Genomic DNA, 26,702 nt, shown 5'->3' with positions numbered 1-26,702 from the left:
GAACAGTGAAAATGCATCCAGTTTTTATTTTAATGTTGACCCATCACATGCACCCTCTTCTATCACACCAACACTGAAAGCTCTTACTTTCATTTCAGCTGGTAATAGCCTTAGTGGCTGTTCTCACTGTAGTTTGCCTCAGTAAACTTTTGCACCAGTGCCCCGAGCGTCCTTATTCTATTGTTTATTAGTTTAAAGACTCCAATATCATTTCAGTTTATTTCTATAATACCCTTGAATCTCACATATTAAGTCAGTGCCAAGGTAACTCACCTTAAAGTAAATCGAGAACAAGCTTAGATTAAACAAACTCGGTGACAAAAAAGGTTAATATGAAAGTGATAGTGAGGACGCACCTTAACGATAGGATGTCCAGCAGCTGCCTTGATGGATCCGCGGCTGCCCTCCGTCTCGTAATGCGCCCTGTGGTAGGACTTGGGCTGGACCTCCACCTTCAGCTCGCACTGGTCATACTGGCTGGGCAGAGGCCAGTCCAAAGGAGGGGGCGATGAGGTCCTGAAGGCAGAGAAAACAGATGTGATCATCAGCTAGTAACCGAACTACACCCAAATCTATTTGCTGAATGCTGTAAGGCCCACCTGAACAGAGGGGCGTTTCCGGGTTTGGGTTTGTTCCAGGTAAAGTGGGAGGGCACCTGAAGGAAGAGCTCGGCCAGGCCCTCTTGTTCCCGCCCCTCTTCTGCGGGAGGATCCTGGAAGGACTCCAGACTGGAGTCTACTTGACCTGCCAGGAGGACCAACTGACTCCCCGACGTCCTCCTAGTCTTGGAGGGAACGTCCAGCTCAGGGAATCCGCACATGAGGAGGGGTCCGAGGGCGCCGGCAGGGCTTCCCACCCAGGTTTCATCTGTCACGCTGCCCCGTGGGGAGGCGCCTGGTGTGGGGCTGGGTGAGTGGTGAGGGGACGGAGAGCGGGCATGAGGGTCGGCGCTGGAGTGGCGTCTCTTACCACAGGGGGAGGTTGGCCTGGATGACGGCCTGAGAAAGCAGAGCGGGATCAACGACTCAGACATGCACATCTGAATGTGTTTAGGCCAGGGGTCACAACCTTTAAGACCCAAACAGCCATTTGGAGCCGGTTTCCACGCAAAAGAAAACAGAGCCGCAAATACTTGTTGACATCTAAAATGAAGATAACACTGTATATATTGTTTTTACCTTTGTGTGAACAACTAAGGTGTGCTGCTTATGAAATCCATGAAGTGCTACAGAGAAAATTACATTTTATTTATGTAATTAACACATTTTGAACTCTTAAAGAAATATAACAAAAGCAAAGCTGAACTAAAATGATCCAGAAACGAAAACTGTTGTATCGCCTTTGGGCTTTTGGAGCCTTGACCTGACTTTTAAAAAAAAAAAAAAAAAAAAGCACTTTGCTGCTAAAGAAATGAAAAATAAATATTTACAAAATTCTAAATATGTATTTTACCTGGTTAATTTGTGTGGCGGGGCGTGGTCTGCAGCGCCGCTGCAGGGGAGGAGGACGCACCTGAGCAGCACCCGCAATCACGCCTCGCCGCCTTAACATCTGTGCTGTTGTGTTGGTGTGTGTCGGGCTGTGAGCTGCAAAGCTACAGCCGGCTGTGTGCGTCAGCAACCGTGTGTGAAAAGCGTGTTCATGCAAACATCGTCGGGTCTGCCGTGATATGTTTACAACGGGACTTCTGCTCCTGAACCTCTGTGCACAGCGTCTGCAGGTCGGGGCTGTACGAAGTCACTTTCATCTTTACAGGACTGTAAGCTGTCGTCTGTGGGGCGTGAGCGGCGTTTGTCTTTAACAAAGTTCACGGTGGAGCTGCTGACATAATGTGGATCCAAAGATCCATAATTGGCCTACCTGGGGCTGAAAGTCTCGATAAATGCAGGCGTTTCGGCGGCTACACCGGCTTCCACGAGTGTGACGCTTATTTTGAGCGATGAAAAAAATAATAAAATATAATTTTATATTTATATGTCAATATCACAATAATCTTCCAATGTAGAACTACAAGTTAAAAAAGAACTAATTTAAATATAATACACTTCAGCTAAATACTTTAAATTATTTTCCCAAACCAGGCGGAGCCGCACTATAAGGACTAAAGAGCCGCATGCGGCTCTGGAGCCGTCCCCTGACTCGCTAAACAAGCGCTTCCCAAAATTCACACCTTTAATCACAACTCTGACTATTCAGTTAATTATTAGGAGTTCATTATTTATTAATATATAATAATATGTTTATTTTTTTAATTTTAAAGTATCGATTACTTAAGGGTCCTGTTGTGATTTTATCTTGAAATGGTTGAAATGAACCAAATTAAGACATCTGGTCTCCATGGCGATATCTACCTGGAAGTGGGCCGGCGGTTGAGCCAACTCTCGTCTGTCACGCTGGTGCGAGGAGAGTGGCACGGTGACTGGCGGGGCGACTGGCGAGGTGACTGATGGGGCGAGAGCGCCGGGTTGAAGGCCAAAGGATGCTGGTACTTCTGCTGCCACAACTCTACCCCAAAGGCTCCGCCCCCACAGCCTGGAGAACCAAAAGGCGAGCCGAGGGGGGAACCCATAGCGAGGCGGGCGGCATCAGGTAGCTCCCCCTCCACATCATCGTAGGTATGCGAGAAAGACTCACAAGAGGAGAGGTCGGAGATCCAGCTCCTGGAGGAGAGGCTGCTGCACGGGCTCGGGCACAGAGCCGGATCCCGGTAGCGGGGCTCCAGAGAGAGGTACAGCTGGTCTCTGGACCAGGATGCATCGCTGTAACCCCCCTCTGCCCCGCCCACTGCCAAAACATCCTGGCTACTGTCGGGCTCCAAATGGTTGTTTGGTGCTATGGAGGTAATCTGAATGCTGGGGCAGTCAAAGGCTCTGGGGTTCACCTGGGCACCGTACTGGGGCCCCTGAAGTTGGTATCCAACATGAGGGTCTGAGGTGAAACATGAGGGGGAACTCTGCAGCTCCTGGATGAAGGGCTGCTCGACCAGAGCCTGCGCGGAGGAAGGAAACGTCCTCACATCGAGATCTGGACCTGCGAAGCGGAGTAAAGAAAACAACATGTAAATCAGGCAGGAGATCATTTGCATTGCAAATGTGTGGTTTTCTTTTTATGGTGTAGCTGTCCTGCAGCAGACGACTGCACCTGACAGGTAATATTCATCAGTCGCTGGGAGAGAACCTGCAGGAAAGCGGTGAGGAAATGAAGTCCACAGGGTTTCCTGCAGAGTTTAACAGGATTTCAAAAACAAGACCATCCTCACATCCCAAGAATGTGACCTTCATAGAGCAAAGACTTAGATATCTTCTCTGAGGGCCGTACTGGGAAATGAGTGTTTGGCACGTATAGATTACTCAGAGTTTAGATATTATGTGTGCAGTCACATCCCCGGGGTGCTGCTTTGAGGCTGAAAAACACTCGTCGATATGTTATCATTTAATGTAAAAATGACTGTCATGTCATTTGGCTACAGATGTAACAGCAACATGATTAAGCTTCAATTTTGCTCTTGCACAGTTTCACAATTTCAACATCTTTGAGTATTTTACATGTTTGATGCAGGCTGACTTCCTGTCATTACATCATTCGACATAAAAACCTCCAAAAAAGGCAAAAAGAAACCAACGTGTGTAAAGATCACTACAACAAAACAGAATGTGATAAAACATTGCTTCAGCCCAATTATCACAACTGTGATCACCACATCAGCCCGCCGTGACGCATTTCCTCCTCCTCTGTCGATTCATTTTGATCTTCTGTTCATTTGCTTGATTGAAGCTTCAACTTCATTTCAGTTCTCTCACCAACGATGAGATGCGTCATGATTTCAGGTTAAAAAAAAGGTACAAAAGTGATGAATAACGTCATTTTTTAAAACTCTCGTTGATTTGTTTCATTGGTTCTGTACGGTGGCCCCTAGAGACAAAGCATGTATAAACTCCAAAACACTTACAAATTCCAAATAGCACGCACAAACTCCTCAACACATACAAAATCCAAAACACATGCAAACTCCAAAACACGTACAAAATCCAAGACACGTACAAACTCCAAAACACGTGCAAACTCCTCAACACATACAAAATCCAAAACACATGCAAAATCCAAAACACGTGCAAAATTCAAAACACGTGCAAAATTCAAAACACGTGCAAAATTCAAAACACGTGCAAAATTCAAAACACGTGCAAACTCCAAAACACGTGCAAAATCCAAAACACGTGCAAAATCCAAAACACGTGCAAAATTCAAAACACATGCAAAATACAAAACACGTACAAAATCCAAAACACATGCAAACTCCAAATCACAACGGAAGTGCTCCAGGACGCTAGGGGCAGTGTTGAGCTCGATTTGTAAAATAAACGGCAAGTTTGTTGCAAACACATGGGCTCTAGTCTCCGTTGCGCTTCCCAGGTTGCCTAGCAACTATGATACTAACAGCTGGAAACGTGTCATACAACTTTTTTTGACAGAAATGAAGGAGAACATATTTTTTTTCATTTGTTTGTTTGTTTCTACAAGAGCTTTGTGTGATTTGATAAGTATCTGAGGCTGAGACCACAGGACAGTAAAACATGATTTTTGGGCTTCATTTCTGTACTGAACAGTCATTTAAGATTAGCTAGTAAATAACAATTAGCTAATGTTGTTCATGAGACTAAAGTCATATCACTTTGGTAATGTAAATATAATATGGCCAATATTATGGTTGTTATATTAGTCATTATTAGGTATTACAGCAGTGAACATGAACTCTTTGTCAAATACTGAGCTTCAGTACAGATTCAAGTTGCAGTTATTTACATGTCTTACCACCTTAAATCTTCACTCAAAGACAAGTATATAGGAATGACTGCCAAATTTATTTGCCACTGAAGCAGAAGGATGGCATCTGAATAAAACCTCTCTTGACATGCCTAGATGACATTAAAGCTTGGTTGGCTCTAAACTTTTTAAATTTGAATGAAAAGAAAACAGATTTGTTGGTGTTTGGACCCAGTGGCCCCTGTGAGTCCTCTTCTTTTCATTTGGAACCCCTGGAGGTTTATTTTAAACCTGTTGTTACTGCCCTTGGTTTTAAGTTGGACCAGTCCATTTTTATCATTTAAGGCGACTGGCAAGAGTGAAATCGTTTCTTTCTAGGCAGCACTTTGAAACCGTGATCCATGCTTTTATTTCTTCCCCTGTGGACTACTGTAACGCACTTTATGTGGGGGTCAGTCAGTTGTTACTCTGACATCTGCAGCTGGTTCAAAATGTATATTGACAGTGCATATATAGGTGTATCATATATAAGAGACAAATGTTGTTCCTTCAGTATGTTGGCATTACTAAATTTGGCTCAAATGCTTACATACATGTGTAAAAAGAAAATGTACAAGCTGTGAGCTGTTTCAAATCAAATCACTTTTATTGTCACATCACATGTGCAGGTACATTGGTACAGCACATGTGAGTGAAATTCTTGTGTGCGAGCTTCACAAGCAACAGAGTTGTGCAAAATACAATAATGTAAACAAGCAAAATACAAGAATGGCTACATCTGAAACTAATAAATATATGTACAATATATAATAGTATATATATGTTTCTGATAAAATGAAGAGTAGACTGATGTATTAAATATTCCTTTATTGGGTGAGAAAATCAGACCATGTCATAACTGCTGTAAGTCACACAGAATAGACATCAGAGCCTTAAACAGGCTGACGTCTGCTAAATGGGTCAAACTGGGCAGAAAGTATACAAACACATAACATCCTTATAGAATATGATGCAACACTATAGATCAACTTACCTCAGAATATATAAAGCATATAAACAGTTACAGCAATATGATGCAACAAACACAGCAGCTACTGATCCAAAATACTCAAAGCTTCATAGAACTGAAACCAACATTTATTTTAGCTCCATTCTGCTGCTGATACAGACTTTAGGTTTCTGAACATTAAACTTGTTGCTGCCTTTCATGGTGTGTAACTTGAAGGCCCTGAGTACTCTGAGTACTTTCTCCCACACTGGAAACACTGGAATGATAAAATTATTTGAACATTACCTAATAAGACTGATTCAGGACAGACAATTAGTTATTTTAAACTTTCCTAGCAGTCCTTCACAAACAGGGAACAGTCTGTCTATTCTCTCCATCTGTCAGCTGCTGCTGGCTCTTCCTCCTCCTCTTCCTCACACACTGCCGAGTTTGTCCTGGTGGATCATCAGGGGTGCAAAGCCTCACAGATGATGTGCAGCAGTGGGTCCCTCAGTCTGTCCTCACTCTGGACACTTGCAGTCGTCACACATGGACATCAAATGTGTGATAAGCTGCAGGATTCAAACACAAGTGTAACTTATAAACACACGTTCATACTTTTATTCCACAATCAGAGAGAAAGAAACGGAGAGAGAGTGCAGGACAGACAGACAGGTGGCAGTCTCAGGTGTACACACTGCTACACAACAGCACAGAGAAGCAGGATTTAGTGTTTGTGTTATTACGAGTGTAAACAAGAAGAGTTCCAGATGGTGCAGTGGACACATGTGTGACTGCTGTGATTAAAGCATCTTTCTTTCAGCTTAACGAGTGAACCGTCAGCTGACTGACATGACTGACTTTAATTACGCATAAAATCATCACATTCTCTGTAAGATTAAAGTCAGCTATTGAACGGCGAATATTTTGAAGTGAAGGCTTTAAAACCAAGTTAGTACAAACGTCGCTAATGTCACATAACTTTCCCGACATGTTGCCAACAGTAATGTTTTAATGTTCTTCATTATAAAAACATTTGCGCATAAATAAGTGACATAATATTCAGTACTTACTTCTGGAAGTTTACTCTTCGTCCGCTCCGCTTCCGCCGTTTTTTTTCGGCAAAATTATCCAAACCACCGCCGCGCTATGAAGTCTGGGATATGTTGGACCATGAAGGCTACACAGACCCATCCTTAAAATTCAGGGAAATTAAGGACGCATTTGAGGGCCGCATTTCGAGCAGCCTTTGAATTGGGACAGTCTTTGTCGTGTCGCTGTGACATAATCGGCCTTAAAATGCGGCCTTTAAGGCTGCAGACCCCAAATCCGGTCATTGGTACTTCCTGGCTTGTGTAGTTACTAGGTAACAAAAGCTCAACACTGCCCCTAGCGTCCTGGAGCACTTCCGTTGTGTTTTGGATTTTGCATGTGTTTTGGAGTTTGCGCGTGTTTTGGATTTTGCATGTGCTTTGGAGTTTGCACGTGTTTTGGAGTTTGCACGTGTTTTGGAGTTTGCACGTGTTTTGGAGTTTGCACGTGTTTTGGAGTTTGCACGTGCCTTGTCTCTAGGGGCCACCGTAGTTCTGCTACTTTTTTTAATGCAATCATTTAACAGCAATTTTATATTTAATTCAAAGCAGAAATTTTCAAGTTTTTCTTTTTAATGTAGTACTTTTAGCCCCGCTGCAGTTCCCTGACAGTTTGGGAACCACTGCTCTTTGCAAATCATTTAAGTGATGAGGCAAACTTTTATGTGAATGGTGAAGTTAACAAACAAAACCAGCGCTATTGGTCTGACACTAACCCACATTGGATGGATCCCTCCAAGACTGTTGGAACAACAAAAGTGATGGTTTGGTGAGGTATATGGGATACAACGATAGTGGGTCCATTCTTCATCAATGGAAACCTCAAGGCCTCTGGATATTTGAAATTGCTACATGATGATGTGTTTCCCTCTTCATGCACTGAAGCTGGCACGTTCCCTGAGTTTTTCCAGCAAGATGGTGCACCACCACATTATGGGTGCAGGTCCGAGCATTCCTAGATGAACAGTTTCCTGGAAAGTGGATTGGTCGTCGTGGGCCAGTTGAATGGCCCCCAAGGTCTCCCGATCTGACCCCCTTAGACTTTTATCTTTGGGGTCATCTGAAGGCAATTGTCTATGGTGTGAAGATACGAGATGTGCAGCACCTGAAACTACGGATACTGGATGCCTGTGCTGGCATTTCTCCTGCGGTGTTGCTATCAGTGTGTGAAGAGTGGGAGAAGAGGGTTGCATTGACAATCCAACACAATGTGCAGCACATTGAACACATTTTATAAGTGGTCAGAAACTTGTAAATAAAGAAAGAATAAAGTTACGTTGAAACCAAGCACACCATTGTTTTTCTTGTGACATTACCAATAAGTTTGATGTGTCACATGGCCCTCTTCCTATTGAAAAAACAAAAGTTGTATCCAAGATGGCCGACTTCTAAATGGCCACCATTAGAGATGGCGCGATACCACTTTATGTCCGATACCGATATCATAAATTGGTATATCGGCCGATACCGATATGAATCTGATATAGTGTTTTTTTAATATCTTGCTGCATTTGGTATAAGTTCATACTCAAGTTTAAATAAACAACAACACTAAAGCTATTCTGTTATACCTGTATGTAAAAAATACACTGCACCCAAAATATTTCATAGTTCAGCAAAACTGATCAATCTAATAAACTTAAACCTGCTCCATCCTCCCTACTCTGGTATTTTAAAGAGTAAGCAACCTAACTAATAGGGTTTCAAACTCCCAGCAAAAAAAAAAAAAAAAAATAATAATAATAATAATAATAATAATAATAGGGAACCACCCCCCACCTCATGATGCTTAATCGATGTAATCAACTTTAATTTAATGCACAGAAATAAATTATTTTTCAAGAATAATTAAATAGATTCAACATCTTTCTTCAACAGAACTGCAGACTGCACAGATGGTACCTTCCCAAAGGAAAAAGTACTACAGCTTACTAGGGTATATATATTAGACTTAACAGTTACTATATACAGTAATGGACTTCTATACATTTTACATCAGATTAAAACTTTGGGTGTAAGATTCAGATAATTATTTATTAAAAGCTCGACATTTTAAATGACAATAAGAAAGAAAAGTATGTCTTTGTGCCCCCTTTTCCCAGTTAATGCCCTATCGGCCCCCCTGGCTAAACTTTGCTAGATCCGGCCCTGCACAGTTACCAGCGTCAGCTACGTAGAAAAAGATCCTGGAGTAGAAAGTAATATTAAATAAATTCTAACAACAGCTGATCAAGCTTAAACGTGCTGCTGTTCAGCCGCTGGTTTCCTCTTTCTGGTGCAAAGTGGGCCAAAAACAAAGAAGAGAGAAAAGCCGATCAGCTGATCATTGATCAGTTTCATGATTGAAGTAGCAGCAAGAAGAGGCAGTCGCTCCATATATCTGTTGTTAAGCTTTACAAACATTCAGAGATGAACTTACACACTTGCTTTACTTCTCTCTGGGATCACTTCCTCGGAGATGAAATGCTGGATTGGTAGCGAGGCTACAAACACACACAGCCGCTCTATCACGTGATGCATACTGCTCCGACGTGCTACGGTAATGAGCCGAGTTACGCCGTGTCGCAAGTTTTGTGAGGTGCTTTTTTGCTATTTAATGGATCGGATTACATTTTTTATTTCTCTCCGATCCAGTAATTTACGTCAGTATCGGACCGATACCAATACGTAATATCGGATCGGCCCATCTCTACCCACCATGGTCACCACCCACCTTGAGGAGTTTGCCCCCTCACATATACTAATGTGCCACAAACAGGACTTTAATATCACCAACCATTCCCATGTTATTACGGTGTATCCATATAAATGGCCCACCCTGTAGTATAATCCGGGATATTTTCATTTTTTTGATCAAATTAAAGTTGGCAATAAACCACAAAGGTCTGTGAGAGATGGAAATGAGCATCTTGTGTGACCACAGAGGTCCTGACACACTGATGCTCTGATTTGTGGTTATTTATACTTTTTTAGATGCCCAAAAATGAGATCCAATAAGGGAACTGATACTGAATGTGGTTTAAAAAAGTTTTATGAAATCCCAAACCAGCCAAACAACCTCCAGAGGAGAACCACTTCCTGTCTGCCTGCTGATTGTTTACCATTTGCTGTATAGTGTCTGTGACGACGCGTATTCGTGATGCATTATTCAGCTATTTTCAGTAACGCCGTCTCGGTCCGACTCTACTTGCACAGAGGTAATTATGGTGACAGATTATCTCCAACAGTTGAGTAAATGCATTCACACAGCTGCACACACGCCATACTACAACACTACTATTAATACCCCCCCTTCACCCACCCACACACACACACACCTTGCAGTGTGTATGCAAAAAAGGCATAAAAGCTCCAACTGTGATCTGCTTCAGTAGCTCCACTCGCTGAGTAGAAATAAATGAGATCTGATGCAACAGTTACCCCGTTTGAGTGCAGACAGAGGGGGAGGAGGTGATACCCGCCAGCAGCTGGGTGTCACAGAGCGGTTAAAACAAACAAAAAAAAACAAGCAAACCAGGAAGTAAAACCTGCCAGCAGTGATGCACGGCAGCACGCTGCCTGAAGCGCATGCAGACAACGAACACATCTGCAGTAGCCATCTGCTGACCTGTCCGTAATCTATCTGCACATCTAATCACCTCACAGTCTATGCATCCATTCATCCATCAGAGCTGCTGAAGCTGCTTATCTGCCAGTCTTTCAAAGTCAGCCTGCAGGACATTCAGAACAGCTGAAAGAAGCGTCAAGAATTAAAGAGAAACCAGTGAAAACTTTTCAGAGGTGCAGACGATTCCTTCAGTGTCTGTTTGACTAAAGAACCAATGAAAGAGTATAAAAATAGCTGCTCGCTGTTTTTCTGTCCATCTACAAACAAGACTTTAATTTCATGACCTATGAGCTGCCAATAACATCACATCTGCTCAAAATCACAACTGATTATTCCACCAAGTCCAAGGATTTACTTTAGTTTACTGTGTCAGCAGTCTGATATAAAACTGTCAAAGTAAGAACCGACTGGTGGGAAATAATAAAGTGTTATTACATATAATAGTAGGACAAAATTTGTCAGGAGCAAACCACAGCTTTGTCTTCATTAGTCATTATTGGCTCAAAATACTCCTTCAAACAAACTCTGAGAAACCACAGAGTGAAAAATGGTCCAAATTCTTTCAGCTAAAAACGATCCCCGTGTTCTCCCAAAGCTCCTGCTGAGGGTCCACCGCAAACGCCATCGAACAGCAGGAAGAAGACGCCAAAAACAGACCAAACATCTGAGAACCTCCGTCCACAAGACGAGGTTAATCAATAATATGTTATTAATATTAGGGCTGCCACGATTAGTCGACTAGTCACGATTACGTCGACTATCAAAATTGTCGATGACCTATTTAATAGTCGACGTGTCGTTTGAAGCTTTGTAAGAGGAATAAGTAGCAGGATTTAAGAGTGTAATAACGGACTGAAACAGAAGATGGCAGCACAGCATGTACAAGGATGTCAGCTGCCGTTAAACCCCGAAGAAGAAGAAGCTGTGTCCCAGAATTCATAGCGCAGCCCAGTGCAGTTTCCAACAATGGCGGCAGCTAGTTAGTTTTAATGTTACTCTTATTATTCTTTCTGGGTCACAAAATAAACGTTTAACATATTTTCAGGGAGAATGTAGCTGTGTAAACCTCAAATATCTGCTCAGTTTATCAGGACACCACATATTTTCAAAAGCGCTCCGACGTTTTTGGAGACGTCTGTTACCCACTAGCTCGATAGCTAGCCGGGGGCTAGGTCACTAGAGCCGTGAGAACACCGGACTCCCGGCAAATCGTTTTCAAACCCACCGCCGTCTTTCACTACTCAGGTTAAACATGATATATGAGTCACTTAGATAACTTAAAATGTTATTGTTTGGCTTTTTTTTTAGTATTTTATTTGTTCCTGAGTAAATCGGTTTGGCTGAGATTAAAGTTATAGTTTTTACACAGCTGAATAAACTTCAAGCAGACAGCTGATCATCAGAAGTGTGAGATGCTGGAGAATTTACTCTGGTGTCCTGTTATATTTTAGATAGCAAGGAGTTTATTAAACTTCACCGAAACAATCTGCAAACTTCATTAAAAATTAATAAACTATCATCTTGTCTTTATTTTTAGTTAGAACATACCTTAAACAGTTAAAGCTGTAAGCTAATGATAGTTATATAAGAGCAGATGCTGCTGGTGCAATAAGCTGTACGCTGTACGTCCAATGGATGATGATCTGATTAGTCGACTAATCGCAAAAATAATCGGTGACTAGTCGACTATCAAAACAATCGTTTGTGGCAGCCCTAATTAATATATTATCATTAACCTCAGTTATGATACGGAAAACACTCCGCCAACAGAAACGACACTACATTGAACGACAGACACACAAACAAAGAGCAAACGTCTGGCACAGCAGAAGGAAAGCAGCTTGTTTCTAAAAGCAGAATCGGCCATTATGTGGAAACACTTTGGATTTAGCACAGGTGATGTCAACTAAGAACAAACCTAACATCCAAATGAGACGCAGATGTTACAGATGTTACTGTACAGTGGATCAAATCTGACTTTCATCAGTTTTAACAAAGATCTCCGACAGCACTGGCTGAATCCATGACCGAGCCTCCACCGTGTCTCACAGGCTGGAGCCTCACTGTTGGACCTCTCTCCTGACCTCCTCCATCTATACTGGATCTGGATCCATCGCTCCATCAGACCCATTTCAGTCCAATTCTTGTATACATTTCATACCTCAGCCTTTCCTCCTGCTTCCCTTAATTAAGAATGGATTCTTCTTTTGACACTTTTCATAGATTTAACTAAAGACACAGGTATTTTTGAAACAGGCTCCTAGTAAAGTGTCTGAAGAGCCAATTTAGACCTTCAGAAAGCTTGAACTATTGATAAAGAAAAACGAGAGGGTGGGACCTCCAGCAGGTTAAACATCAAACACAGAAAACACTCAGATCAGGAAACGGCGTCAGCACATCAGCAAGCAGATAATCAAAGTTATAGCATGAAGGCAGAAGCTGAGCCAGCTGAAGACCCAGCCCTCTGAAAACAAACATCACTCCTAACTTGACCTGCTGACAGTGTGAAACTGACAAGGAGACAAAGGCAGGTTTGGAGCTTGTTGCAATGCAGAAAAATGCCAGTTAGGTGCTTTTAGCTGATGATAAAACTCAGAAGTACCGACAGCACGTCACGCAGGCTTTTCTGCACAGGTATGAGTATGAGGCCTGAAAATATCTCGTCTATGGTGCATCAAATGCATAAATGTTTGAAAAATATGACAATTTAAAGTGACCTCTTCTGCTTCGTTCCAGCTTCATGCTTTTATTCTTGGACTCTACTACAGCAGCTGTGCATCAGTAGAACTTCAATACAATCTTTTTATGTTATTCTATGAAAGGAAGTCGGTTATAATTTTTTATTTTATATCAGGGCTGTCACAGGCAATGCGTTTGTGGAGCTATAGCTACAGACTCTTAATAAATGAAGTTGGAGAAAACCAAACAAAGCGTACTTTCTTCAAGTGTTATACATATTAGACAGCTAGAGTCTACGCTCCGTCTGTTGTATTCTTTCACATTTTATCCAATTAAATTCAATTTTATTTATACAGCGCCAAATCACAACAGCAGTCGCCTAAAGGCGCTGCAATATCTGGCATCATCTATTTCTATGACAGATGCCATACAGAAGTGTATTCCAGTCCCCTTTCTGATTGGTTGCCCCTCAGTAACCAAGCATTTAAACAGCATGCTGTTATGAGTATATCAGCCACGAGAAACTAAAAATACGACTAATTCTCAATTTCCGGAACATTGCAAAAAGACTTCTTAGTCAGGGGGTTTTTCCATTTAAATCAGAGTTTTTGGGCGACGTCTTTGTTATCATAGTGAAAAGCATCTTCCTGTTATTTCTGACCGTTTGATAAACAAATGTATTTTATGCATGAGTGAATTAAACCCTCCCTTTGTATTTTGGTTTTTAAAATGACGATCTGGTGATTTTCCTTCCAACATGATTGGTGGGGAGTAAATTTTTAACGAGCAGGAAACCACCCGATAGATTTCGGGTTACACACACAAGACTTAAAGCCACAAACACGCCACATACGTTGCTATTCGTGGACATTAATTCAAAACTGCAACTTCCTCTTACTTCGATGTGTTATAAATGTTTGCCCATTGGCTATTTGATGAGTCAACTGATTACCTTTTTTTTTTTTTTCAAATCAAGTTTGAACAAAGTTGATATTTCTGACTTTTACGCTGAAGTCTGGGGTAAAGTGAAGTTTCTGTGATTTTTTTCTCCTATTTTCTGAATCTTATTTTCCATAAATTGATTTATTGAAAAATAAAATGAAGATAAGATGTTAAAAAAAAGCCAACATTAAGAGCTTTTGCAGTAAAGGTCAGATGACGTAAATGTTAAAATATCTGTTAATGGTTTTCAGTTCAGACATCATTGATCTGCTGATTAATCGGTAAGTCTATCAATAAGTCAGGCAGGAAGTGAAGAAGCTGGTTTGGCCCTCTATTCACCTCCTGATCCACATTTATCAGCAGACAGCTGATGTGTCACGTCGACCAAAACACAAAATCACAACATCCGGTCGGGATTTTCAAAGTAAATTCGCGCAAAGTATTCGACTATGGTGACGTGTTTCTGGACTGTTTTCGGATTATAAACTGATTACCGACTAAAATAATCATTAATCACTGTCGTAGCTGCTTGAAATACGGGAACTGTAATCCTTGTCATTAGACAAACAGCTACAGGTCATTAAATCTGTCATTTAGACAAACGGCTACAGTTTACACAGTAAATTTAGTAGATTATTACAAAGCTGTTTATTATTACACCATAAAATACAGTTCATGGAGATAAAACTGTGCCAGTCATGCTCATATTTCTATTTTAGCATTTTAACATTTTAAACAATGAATATGTTTTGAGACTATTTCAAATGAGTAGAGTACTTTATAGGAGAAGGAACTGTATATATTTGGCTAACATTTTAAGGAAATGTAAAAGAACATCTCAGATAGTCCAATGTCTACTTGCTACTGGTGGAACATTTATTAAAAAATGTAATGTAATGGCTTGATTATACTGATTTAAACCTTATGGGGAACCCAGCGGGAAAAAAAAATCTAGAAATAGTCACCACAAAATAAAAATGAACATCTGACACAAGTTTTGCGGCAGCTTCAAAAGTCTGTCCAGTTTCGTGCCGTGTTTTATTTTGAAGGCCAAAGCCGGTCACCTCCGGTGGCGCCCCCTTTAGCTCTAGCTTGACGCCGCCGACAAATTGCTAACTAACGTCGAGAAAATGACACGTACCTGCCGTTTGCCTGCCGTCGTCCTCAAAGATGAGTCTGAAGTCCAGCTCCTCCGCGCAGTTTACTGTGGACATTGAAGTGAACAGAGCCGAAAATGTCCCCCAGCGGAAGCCGTGCAGCCGACCTGTCTGCCTGCCTGTCTTTAAAAGTGACCTGTCTCACTCACTGACATCCGACTGAAAGCAGAACTCTGTTTTTAACTGACCCGCCGAACGAAACGACGACTGAATCCGAGCTAAAAGTTGGCCGGCGGCATGTGACGGCTCAGTAAACACGCCTGCGGTCTGCCTTGCTGGAGCACAATGGTCCCATTATCCGCGCTAACTTGTTGTCCTCGCGGCTCCTGCTCGCGTTCACTTTTTACGCTCCTCCAGCTTGATCCGTTTGCTGCCTTCATGGCCGCCTCGGAAACCCCAATACATCGTGTTTACGCGTGACCGGGGCTTTTTGAAAACGGTCCCATTCAGCCAAAAGTGAAAATGGGCAGGGTTTATATACTGCCAAAAGTGGAAATAAAGAGTTCGATCTAAACGTTGTTTACTTTTTATGTTTGTTTATTTTTTCTAAATAAACCTTAGCTGTGATATCTTGGTGTGGCATGTCATAAATGGGTGTGGCAAGTATCAAACAGGAAGTTAACCCTGAAAACAAAAAACTTTACCATTTATTTAACAATTTAAAAGAATATATTTTTATTTATCTTTTTTTTTTTTTTACTGCATGAGGAAGTCAGGAGTAGCAGAGAAGCATATGAAGTGGTGCTGTGATGGGAGGGGATTCCCATTTGGATGGGGTCAAGCATCCAAAGTAACGAAGGAGGAAGGAAAAGAAGGAAGACCTCAGAGGTTCGATGATGTAGTGCAGGACAACATGCAGAGGGATGGAGTGACAGAAGAGCATGCTGGGATAGGAGAAGATGGAGGCAGATGGTCGACTGCGACAACCCCTGAAGAGAGCAGGCAATAGAAGATGATGACTAGTGTCATAACAGGTTTTCAATTCATAAAAATAAAGATTACACCAGTCAGATATTCAGAACCCTCGAATTCCTTTTAAAAACAGCTAATGTGTTTCATCATGTCTGAGCTATAATTTCAAAATAAGATCTTTAAGACATGGTTCATTTGTCTCCAGCTGCTGTAAGAATACATCTGTTTTTGGAAGCAGAGCATTTATTATTACTGCCTCTTTTTATATAATCCGATAATTGATTCATGAACAGAAATATAACTTAAATATGCTCCCCCCGCTTTTGTAGTCAGAAACTGCTGATCTGTAGCAGTTCCTGTGTTCATATTTAAAGTGCAGCACTGTAGTATCTCTCCATGCACACTGCTGCTAACCTTGCACTTCCCTTTTCAGCTGTGAGACGTTAGTTTCCTGTGTGGCCTCACCCAACTTCATCTTGTTTTCCACTGAGCAGCTGACAGAAAGCTGACATGTGCTTTTAGAAAGCCTCCACAGGGTGTTCCTCTCCTTAATTATGACCATTTTTTCAGACACACAGCTTCACATTGCACCTTCTTTGAGTCCCCTCCCAGAGATCAGCATGCGCCTGGAAACCGTATTTCGCAGCGCCCCTGAAGGCACCATCAGACCGCCCTAATTTGACGTCAGCAGCAGGATGTCTTCTTCACCTCACAGGTTCAGCTCAGGACTTCACGGGACTCGTTAAACACAAGGGGCGGTTTTATTTTAACACCATGCGGCACACCTGTGTAGTGACGCTCGTGTTCTGCGTGCAGAAGCTCTGACCTCACCTGAACTCACCTGAGGTCAGGTGAAGCAAGTACAGGCCCAGGCTACTTGAAACATGTCACACAGGAAGCTAAAGGTTTTAAAACTGCATGAATTTCGAAGGAAAACTCGCACCTGCCGGTTCATGAACCGGACCTCAGGTTCAGGTGTGGGTTGGGTGACCAGGTGACCCTCTTTATGAGGGACTGCCGAGCATTGTTATGCCCGGGCCTCCACATCATACAGCGACACCAGAGATGTGCTGATCTGTGGATGAAGGTCGACACAAATAACAGAAAATTGAGAAATATTTTTTAATAATTATTGATCGCATTCTCCTGAGATTTTCTGAGCACGTCCTGAACCGAAAGTTGATCAAATACGAGTTAATAAAACCACAGAATCTTTCTTTTTTAATGTCATGCTCATGTTTGCTAAAGATCAGAACAGTGAGAAGAGGAGAGGCATAGACTGTATGTGACAGATGGACACAGCTCACATGTTGGTTCATGAGTGAATATTAAAGCCTCCGTTTTAACATTTTTGGCTGCCACCATGCTGGTTAGTGGGACCCAGAAGTGACCATGTTTAGACAACAGTGTGGAGTATTCATTTATCAGCTAATGAGAACGAGCTGCATTCATAAACAGTATGAGAGCGCCTGCAAATTAGTGCGGAAATAGAATTTCACTCATGACAAAAAAACAAACAAAAAAAAATGCTCCAAACATCACACGGTCCAGAGGTCCAGTTCAGGGACTCCAGTTACCAGAGGTGAAGCCTAACAGACAGCTAGCAGCTACAGCTGCCTGTGTCACCATCCGCCTATCAGGCCAGAGAGGCCACGCCCCGAATAGTTCGAACTTTCAGCCTTAATGCACTTTACACAGTGACTCCCCACCTGCACAGGTGTTATATAGAGATCACATCTGTAGAGACCGAAGTTTGTGTATCAGGCTGTAAACGTGTTCATATCTCCAGCAAAGTTTTAACATGGGAGTCTATGGGATGGACTGACTGCGGGAGCCTCTAGTGGATGTTAGAGGAACTGCAGCTTTCTGTGCCTCATCGCTGGATTCAATAATTGTAAAAACAGTCAGTCATGTTTTTGGGTTTAGCTAGTTTGATAATTATTTTTCTTTCATCTGACTGTGCAGAAAGTTCTGAACACGAGCAGAAATCCTGCTGCAACAAAACAAGCGATTAAAGTTCTGGGTTTAAAATCCAATTAAATTCAGATATTACTGAGGGGGAAATGAGCCACATGCACATTTGGTTAACAGAGACGACCTCTTTAATGGAGGCAAACATAGCCTGAGCCAGTGTTAATGAAAAGTGTCCAAAACGTCATTATGAACAGCTGAGCTCTGTGAGGACAGATCCACCAGGCTGCACATGCTTTAATTCAACTTGCAGACAAAGAAAAGCACAGGTTGTTCCTTTGGCATGAACATAAAACATGACATCATTTGGCAGATTTTATACCTTAAAACAAAGAAGATTTGGGCGAGAAGCCGCACAAATCACAGACGTCTTCTCCATCAGCACACGGTGCGTTTGAGGCTCTTCCACAAATCATGAACAAAAGACAGAGTAAGGCACCGGGTGTTAAAACGGCTTTCTGCAACGCTCTACAGATTCAACTTTGAACTGAAAAGTTGAGCACCGCCCTCTTCTTTCACCTGTCCAGCACAGAGACATCTACAGGCAGACGCTCTGATGCTCCAGCTGCGCAGCGTCGTCCACTCAGCTCATACCAGGCTGACAGGAATCACTAACGAGCAGCCACAGGATTGCATTTATTCCAGGATCTGACTCAGATTTTAGGCGAGCCCTGAAACCGTCGCTCACCTGCTGCAGGACGCGTGTGTGAAATGTTGGTGTGGCACCTCTGGTGAGGTTTTTCATTAAAGCCTCACATGTAGGAGCTCGATGTTTGCGCCAGCTTTCCTTTATCCAACAGCCGTTTGTCTGCAAATTCTAAGGACCCGGGCTGGAGACGAGCAGCTGCAGTGATGAAACTGTAACGGTGAAGCTGCTGATTGTTGTTGTTACCCTCACCTGTGGCCGGGAGAGATCGGGGTTACTAACGGGAGAAATGAGCTTCTTCTGAAGGGGGCGGGGCTCTCCCTCAGAGACAGAGTGGCGCTCCTCCTGGCAGGTGAGGTGTTCTGGACCCAGGAGGAGACCCTTCCTGGAGAGATCTTGCCCTCCCCACCACCCCAGAAGAGAGCTGGAGGAGGTCTGTGTTTAATTTAATCTTCTCTTATCAAACACCCGAGGCTCTCACACTGGATAGCGTCTGTTCTGCAGGTCGGACACCGTGTGATGGCTACGCCACGCGCGAGACGTTTCATATAAAACCCAGCGAGTTCTGATGGGTTTTAACCGCGTGCATTAGGAGGCGTGGCTCCCCGCACACGTGCAGACATCCACAGGACAGAGGCGGATGAGCGGCGTGGTTAACGGGACTAAACGATCAGACCTGAGCTGTGAGACGTATGTCAGCCGTGCTGGGTTTAAAAAATATTTACTTTGAGTTTAAATCAGATGAAGTGATGAATAATAAAAAAATAAAACTGAGCACAAACTCAGAGTTCATTTCTGGGTTAAATGTCTGATCATGCAGGTCACTGCCAGCTGTTAAACTCCTCACAGGCTCTCCCGCTGGCTTGGAGGCGGAGCCTCTTGGTGACTGTCACTGTTCGTTACCACAGCAACCTCTGAGGTTTGTTGCAGGACGTCGTTTACGTGCCGTTTCCTACTCCTCTCTTCCTCTGCGGCGCCGTTCACCTTCCCCTCCCTCTTCCTTTTGCAGACCAGGCCGGAGTCTTCCTCGCCGATCCGTCCCTCTGGTACTCCCAGAACTCGCAGGCAGACGATGGCGGCCGCTTGCTCTGCAAACTTCTTTGACTTTTCCCTGAAAGACGGCGAGATAGTTTTAGCCCAAAGCGCAGCAGACTCAAGAAATCACGACTGCGATCAAATTTTCAATTGCGGCTCATTTCTTGGAGGGTTTCCGCACTCTGAGCTGGAAAAACATCCTCACGATGTCTTTAAATAAACATATTCTAATTCTCTTCAGTTACTTTGTGTCATTTCAAAATGAAATCTGGAGCTGAAATGAGTCACTTGGTGTCAGACGGGGACAACACCGAGTCTACTTTTGATAATCTGTATGAAACTTTCTATTTTCACACTTTCAGTCGTGCCTGTTGTGAGAAGCTAATGTGGTCAGAACAGTAGGAGGGGCGCTCAACCACACGAGACGTCACAATAACCGTAGGAAATGAGCGAGCACAGATATTTGTGAGGAGGCGGGAGCGCTCAGAGGATCAGAGCCGTGCAGTTTATTCCACAAGCTGACATTTATATTTAAATGTTCATTTGCTATTTCACCTAGGGTTTGAGAGTAACGAAATTTCTATTCTCTGTATGTCCTGTACATGTGGCAGAATTGACAAATAAAGTTGACTTGATTTTGTCACTGAGGTGCTTAAAGAGGGCTCAGAGACGCCATTCCTGTCATCTTTCAGCGTTCCCGACTCTTCACAACTTACTTCAGGAGTATAGATTCCCTGTTGGCTGTTCAGCTGCTAAATGACGCAACTATCCAAACAGCCAATCACACGGCAGCAATTCAGTGCATGTAGCAACAGAAAAGAGCATCAATGAAAAAGGTGGAGGCGGGTTGCAAAACGGCTTGCATGCAGGCTAAAAATCAGATTTGAGATTTGTCAGCTGGACATGAAGCAGGACAACAGCTGAGTTCTCCAGGATTGAGCCAAAGCTCGGCACAGTCCACCCGTCCAAAAACAGAAGCCTGAACCACCGCTCAACAACCGGTGAACCCAGGAGACTTTCAGAGCTGCTCAGAAGAACCCAACAAGAAACTTTGCCGGTTGTGTGGAGGGAAAGAGATGAGCCTCGCTGGTGTTTTAGCACATTAGCGGCTCGCTGTGACTGAACACAGCTACAGAGCAGAAGCACTGAAGTTTGTACTCACCACAGTGAAGATCTGTACTTCTTCTGCGCGACGGTCACTGTGGACTGAAAGGCTCGGTCCTGAGCGCGCTGCACCTGAAACACACACACCTCTTAGAACCGCACAAATCATTCACGCCGTCACATTCAGGAACGAAGGCGAACATTTCTGTCGACGTGAAGCTTTGCGTTTGCTCACCGTCTCGTACTGCGGCTGCTCCACTTTCTCCTTACGGCTCCACTCGAGCAGGAACATCTTCGGAGTGATTTGAGGAGGATACTCTCTCCTGCAAACACATCAAATCCACCAAGTTTCACTTTAGTCCACGCAGGCAGACGGGCAGCCCGCTGTCATACAGCTGCTCGTTTTCTCTCGAGGCGGCGTTTGGTGCATGTAACACTGACACGTTCCCTGAACCTACTGAGTAGTTCTCGGTGCCCAAACATAACCAGCAGGTGGACGTGAACAAGCTGCGTGTCCACACCGCCCGCTGGTCTTCAGGCTGACGGCCAAATCCTGATTTTTAGATAAAAATAAAGCGGTCTGGTTCCTTAAGGTTAAACTGGGGAACAGAAGTTAGAAGAACCCCCAGACCGTGTTTATCAACGGTGGAAAAATCAGCCACAAGCTCATTTCCAGTTAAGAGTCGTGGCATGAATTCATCAAATAACACTACATAAATATTGTGCTGAGGTCTCTGGAAAACCACAACGCCTCTAAAAGCGTGGTGCACTGGCCTTTCACGGCCGGCTCTACGAGCCGCTGCGTCAACCATGAGAATCATCTCCAGCTGCAAACGAGGAGCTGAAAACGTGTTTTTCACTCACCGTTCGAACTTGACGGCCATGGTGGTGACGTCTCCGTCCGTGACGGGTCGCTCCGGCTGGCTGCCGCTCTGCAGGGCGTCCCTCCGAGCCTGCAGCTGTTCCCGAGTCTGCCGGTAAAACTCCTGCAGCCCGTACGCCTCGCTGCAACACGTCAGCACCACATCACACCACACCCACCCTACGTACATACACATCTGACACTGCTGCAAACAAACAAACAGTGCTGCACCTGATCTCAGCGTTGGTCTGCGCCGCCTGCACCTGCTTCCCCAGAGGAGACTCCACCTTGTCTCTGAGCATCTGACACAGACAGTACTTTGTGTTGAAGGCATTGTTGTCGTATTGAATCGCCTGTGAAGCATCAAACAACATCTGTGGTAATCAACAAAACGCCAAACATGCTCAAAGCTTCCCCAAAGATTGAATTTTATTCTGCGTCTTCACAAGCTGCACTTCAAACTCACGTATTTGAGGTAGTCCTCCATGACCTTCTCCAAAGGAAGCGCTCCCTGGCTGCGGAACAGTGACGCGTTCCACATGGCGGCGCGGGCCAGCATCACCGACGAGGCGCCCGTCGCCTTTCTGAACTCCTCTATGTCGGCGTTGGTCTTCACGTGATCCAGAGAGCCTCCGCTGAAGGAGACACAGGACAGCGGACGGTTTAATGACTCCAGGTCTTAGTGTTGCGTTTAGGAACGCTGGTACTTAAGATTCTATTTACTGAGGACAGAAACCACACGGCTCTGTCCTCAGAGGAGCTGCCGCTCTCCCCTAACAGGGCCAAACTCTCGATCTCAAGCCGAGAATGGCGTTCAAACACATGAGCGGGAGCTGACTGTTACTCACTTTGCGATGACGGGGATGGAGACGGCCTGAGCGACAGCCTGAATGTAATCACAGTGGACAGGATGTCTGGGACGCTCGTCCTTAAACCTGAACAACAACGAGACAGACGTCCGTCAGCAACAGCCAAAAGAAATCCAACAGGAAGCAGTTCGAGACTTTTCCAGGCTCCTTATTGGCTCCTTCTGTTTGGCACCGTAAACAGATTGTTCGGTTGTTTGGTTTTGTGCAGTAAAAGTTATTTTTAAAAATATTATGAGATGTTTTTCTAACTTTCTCATATTTTAGATGCAAAGCAAAGACAATCAGAGGATGAACTGGCCTCATTATAATTAATTATGTATCCGAGTTGAATGACTGCATGAAACTGTACTCTGCTTCTCTGTAACTGAAGTTTTCACACTCCTGACGCAGTTTACCTGCCGTGAACGGCGACCGCAGCGACGCCCGTCCTCTCGATCCTTCGGACCAGACTGACTGTTTCCTCCAGCTGGAACCAAAGAACAGCGAAGATTAAACATCTGCAGTAAGTATTTACCCCCCCCCCCCATGTATTCTTCTGCACATGTGGCCCACTGAAGGGACCACAAACACCTGACTTCTCAGTGTCGAGGCTGGAACAGTTATCAGGTTTAGGGGGCAGTTACTTTTGCACACGGGCAGTTAGGTTTGGATAACTTTGTTCTCTTAATGAATGAAACCATCATTTAAAAACTGCGCGTAGCGTGCAGCCAACCACGATCAGACGTCCAAACACGCAGAGCTGAGGCGAAACAGAAAGCTGGGCGTCTCTGAGCGAGCACTTTGACTGCACGGTGCAAGGCAGCAAGTAAAACACGCACTTGCAGATTTGCTGCTGCATATTACCGCATGCTGCAACAAACAGGGCAGAGGTGGGGCTGTGTGCATGCAGAGGGTGCAAGGCACATGACATTTCATTTTTTAAGGATGGGGTCTCACAAGACCTTAAAATACGAGGTAAAGGGAACCCCCTCCACAGTGCACAGGGGTGAGCTCACATTAACACTGAAACATACAGCTATGAATAAGATAACAGAGTGAAGGTGAGGAAGTGAAACGTTCACGTCTTACTGAGGGCAGGATTCGGATTTTACACGTCACCGGGATGGAAACTCCTGTCACGAGCGTCCTCAGGATCTGAGGTGAAGACCAAAGTCAGAATTAAAAACATTCCTTTTATCCTGACGTGATCTCTTAGCTCACAGCTCACCGCTTCGATCTTATCAGGATCCGACAGGAGAGCAGCTCCCATCCCGCCCTGCAGGACAGCAGAGGTCAGAGGTCAGCCACAGGGACAGAGGGTCACAGCGTCAGTGGGGGGCGACTGGACTCACCTTGGTGGAATACTCCTTTGGACAGCCCATGTTCACGTCGACAGCAGCCACATCCTTCTCCCTGTGAGGAAGCAGCTTGTTATCACAAAGTTTAAAGTTACTGTGACGAGGAAGGCGGTGCAGAGCTTGACGGCACGAGCACTTCACTCGCAACACAAAGAGTCAACTTTGAACTCACACAAGTCGGGCCACAGCCAACGCTCTGTCCGGGTCAGCGGTTCCCTGAAAGACAAAAGGAAGACTGTTCGAGGTGTCCCCTTACACACTGTTCATATTTCATGTCTTCACAGCACGTTGAACCTCCCCAACAATAAGTGCCAATCCTGAATTTTGAACTACAGACGTCTGACATAATAAATGGAAGATTAATCCTTCAATACTGTTTGGGTCAAACAGTATGTGAGATTGACCCTGTGACCCGTCTCTGCAGAGGACCAATCAGACTTATCGTTTCCATAGCAAACAATAAGCACAAAGCCAATAAAGTAATTTTGTTTCTCCACGTCGATGCCATTCTGCTCGCTCATAAGCTTCCAGTCTCACCATCTGGAAGACGACGTTGCCCTTCTCCCTCTCACAGGTCCTGAACATCACTCGGTCATCCGGAGCCACGAAATCCACCGTCTCCAGCACGTCTGATGCACACACAGTTATGAGAAAGGTCTGAATGAACAGCCGGTATGAAGGGCAGCGAAGGGCACAGATTCTTACCGTTTACCACTCTCTGACACTGGGCCATTTTGATGTCAATCAGCTCCTGCAACAGACACCAAAGGGTCAAGGGGGAACTATTCGGATTTTACTTATTTCTTATCAAACATTTCCCTCTTCTTGTGGTCAACACGTGACCCAAGTTCCGTCAGGTTGCTGTAAACACTCCATCTTAGCAGTTTTTCATTTAAGAAATGTGGCTAAGTTAAGCCCTATTTTATCTCACTCTGAACTGGAGATTGCTATACGTGCATTTATTTCTTCACCCTTGGACTATTGTAACTCTTTGTTTATGTGTCTAAGCAAAGGTTCCCTGGATCGTCTGCAGGCTGTGCAAAATGCTGCAGCCAGGCTTTTAACAAAGTATTCACATGTGACACCGTTGCTATTTCAGCTACACTGGCTTCCTGTTGAACTTAGAGTTCATTTTAAGACCCTGGTCTTGACATTTAGAGCCTTGCCTGGACTGGCACCAGCCTACATCTCTGATCTGCCACAGCCCGATGTCCCCAGCAGGTCCCTGAGGTCATCTGATCAGGGCTTACTTGCTATAAAACAAGCTAAGATGAGAACTAAGAGTGAAGCTTTTGCCACTGTGGCCCCGAGACTGTGGCCCTCTCCCCCCAAACCTTAAGAACTGTGGACTCAGTAGCTGTTTTTAAAAAAACAACTCAAAACTCTTTTTAAAACAGTTTTTGGTTAATTTCTGCCTGTTTTATATTGTCTGTTTTACCTTTGTATTATTTGTTATCTTATGTGCAGCACTTTGTGACTGTCTAGAAAGATGCTGTATAAATATAATTTTATTTATTTTTTCACCACTCTTTGCTCTGTATGATGTCACAGAGAGGGGATAATCCAAATATGGTCACCAAGGATACAGCCTCTGTCCTCACCTCACAGTAAACCACATCAGCTCCGTAGTCCAGAGCGAGCAGCCTCATGGGCAGAGTCCCCACTCGCACCATGGGAGCCAGGGCGGTGATGTTATTGAAGCTCAGCCGGCCTGCTGCCATCGTGGCGGCTCAGTCGTCCTGCCAAGACCACACAGGACCCAACGGTCAGAGACCCTCCTCTTAAACAGCTGGGCTTCAACTATCCAGAGGTGCTGGCATGTTTAGCCGCATTTTCACAACAACACAAAACTCCCTTACAAAAAAATCAGCTGATTTAAGGCGGTTTCGGTTCTAACACAACTGGATATAACTGAAAGAAGTATGTTTAATGCATTAATTGACACCACTGAAATAAATCAATACAAATAACAACATTCCTACCTTTTAGTGTTGCTTTGGATCAATTAGCTTCTCCTACAGGTCGACAACCTGGTCAGATTATCAGACCTAAAGTTAGAATTTCACTTGAATATTTTCAATTATCTGCTAACTATCTGCGCCGAATTAACCTTATTGAGATGCTTATTGTAGAAAAGTTAGTTTCATGCTCTCTGGTAGCTTTCCGACAGCGAACAAGCGATAAACGTTTTAACTGCAATTCTTGTGCACAGAGTTTGGCAGAGCGGCTAGCCAAGCTACGTTAGCATTCTAGCTAATTGCTTAACTGTGTTTCCGTCACGAGCTGAAAACAGGCGTTAGTACGGAAGCGACAGCTGCGATCATGCAGAGGTTTTTATCTCTACGTTTAAATCAAATCTTTACCGGCATTTGTTCTCAGGTGCTGACGACAGCGGCTCTCGTGCTCATGTGGGGAAGAATAAAGCGTGCTGCAGTTTAAACTTCCTGTTTAGGTATCTACGTCATCACGTCGTTCATCTTCGCGACACCTTCAGTAGAGCAGAATCTATATTTATAGTTTTCATTTTAAATAAAAATAATAATAAAAATAAAATTCAGCAAAAACAAAAAAAACCTCTGAGGTTAAGGAAACAGAAATATATAATATTACAAAAATTACAAATTTAATCAATATATTTAACTTTTTTTTTGTTGCTGTTGTTGATTTGCCTCTCTGCTCTCTATTCAGGAATTTTCTCTTGCGTTTTAATCTTATAAAATCAGATTTTTTCCCCCACC

The 26,702-nt window shown here is 43.8% G+C and overlaps 2 protein-coding genes across 3 annotated transcripts in view; both read right to left on the bottom strand.

The window, feature by feature from the left end:
• nfatc3b (nuclear factor of activated T cells 3b) overlaps positions 1-15,612 on the bottom strand; it is a 29,857-nt gene extending 14,245 nt beyond the window's left edge. The window contains exons 1-4 of the mRNA XM_086302178.1: positions 15,213-15,612; positions 2,352-3,030; positions 600-998; positions 357-516 (exon numbers count right to left, since the gene is read on the bottom strand). Coding sequence (XP_086158304.1) covers positions 357-516; positions 600-998; positions 2,352-3,030; positions 15,213-15,285 — 1,311 coding nt within the window. The 5' untranslated portion in view covers positions 15,286-15,612. The remainder of the gene's footprint in view (positions 1-356; positions 517-599; positions 999-2,351; positions 3,031-15,212) is intronic.
• A 2,718-nt stretch (positions 15,613-18,330) lies between these two features.
• dus2 (dihydrouridine synthase 2) lies at positions 18,331-26,562 on the bottom strand. 2 transcript variants are annotated; one of them, XM_086302176.1, is made up of 17 exons: positions 26,328-26,562; positions 25,947-25,994; positions 25,566-25,703; positions 24,670-24,715; positions 24,502-24,593; positions 24,137-24,180; positions 23,959-24,019; positions 23,835-23,882; positions 23,696-23,761; positions 23,023-23,093; positions 22,607-22,693; positions 22,225-22,393; positions 21,990-22,111; positions 21,761-21,901; positions 21,132-21,219; positions 20,955-21,028; positions 18,331-19,868 (listed from the first exon to the last, which is right to left on the bottom strand). In XM_086302176.1, the coding sequence occupies exons 3-17, from the start codon at positions 25,683-25,685 to the stop codon at positions 19,601-19,603; spliced, it is 1,497 nt and encodes a 498-aa protein (XP_086158302.1). In that variant the 5' UTR covers positions 25,686-25,703; positions 25,947-25,994; positions 26,328-26,562; the 3' UTR covers positions 18,331-19,600. The 2 variants fall into 2 exon arrangements, with proteins under 2 accessions (XP_086158302.1, XP_086158303.1); XM_086302177.1 differs by lacking the exon at positions 25,947-25,994.
• Positions 26,563-26,702: the final 140 nt, after the last annotated feature.

This window comes from Aulonocara sp. 'chitande type north' Nkhata Bay, linkage group LG7 (genome assembly GCF_057382095.1).
Source record: "Aulonocara sp. 'chitande type north' Nkhata Bay isolate Kocher_YH1m ecotype deep benthic linkage group LG7, A_spYH_male_GT1.1, whole genome shotgun sequence".
Taxonomy (NCBI): Eukaryota; Metazoa; Chordata; class Actinopteri; order Cichliformes; family Cichlidae; genus Aulonocara; species Aulonocara sp. 'chitande type north' Nkhata Bay.
The sequence above is the reverse complement of the archived record's forward strand: the minus strand, read 5'-3'. Positions and strand labels throughout refer to the sequence as shown.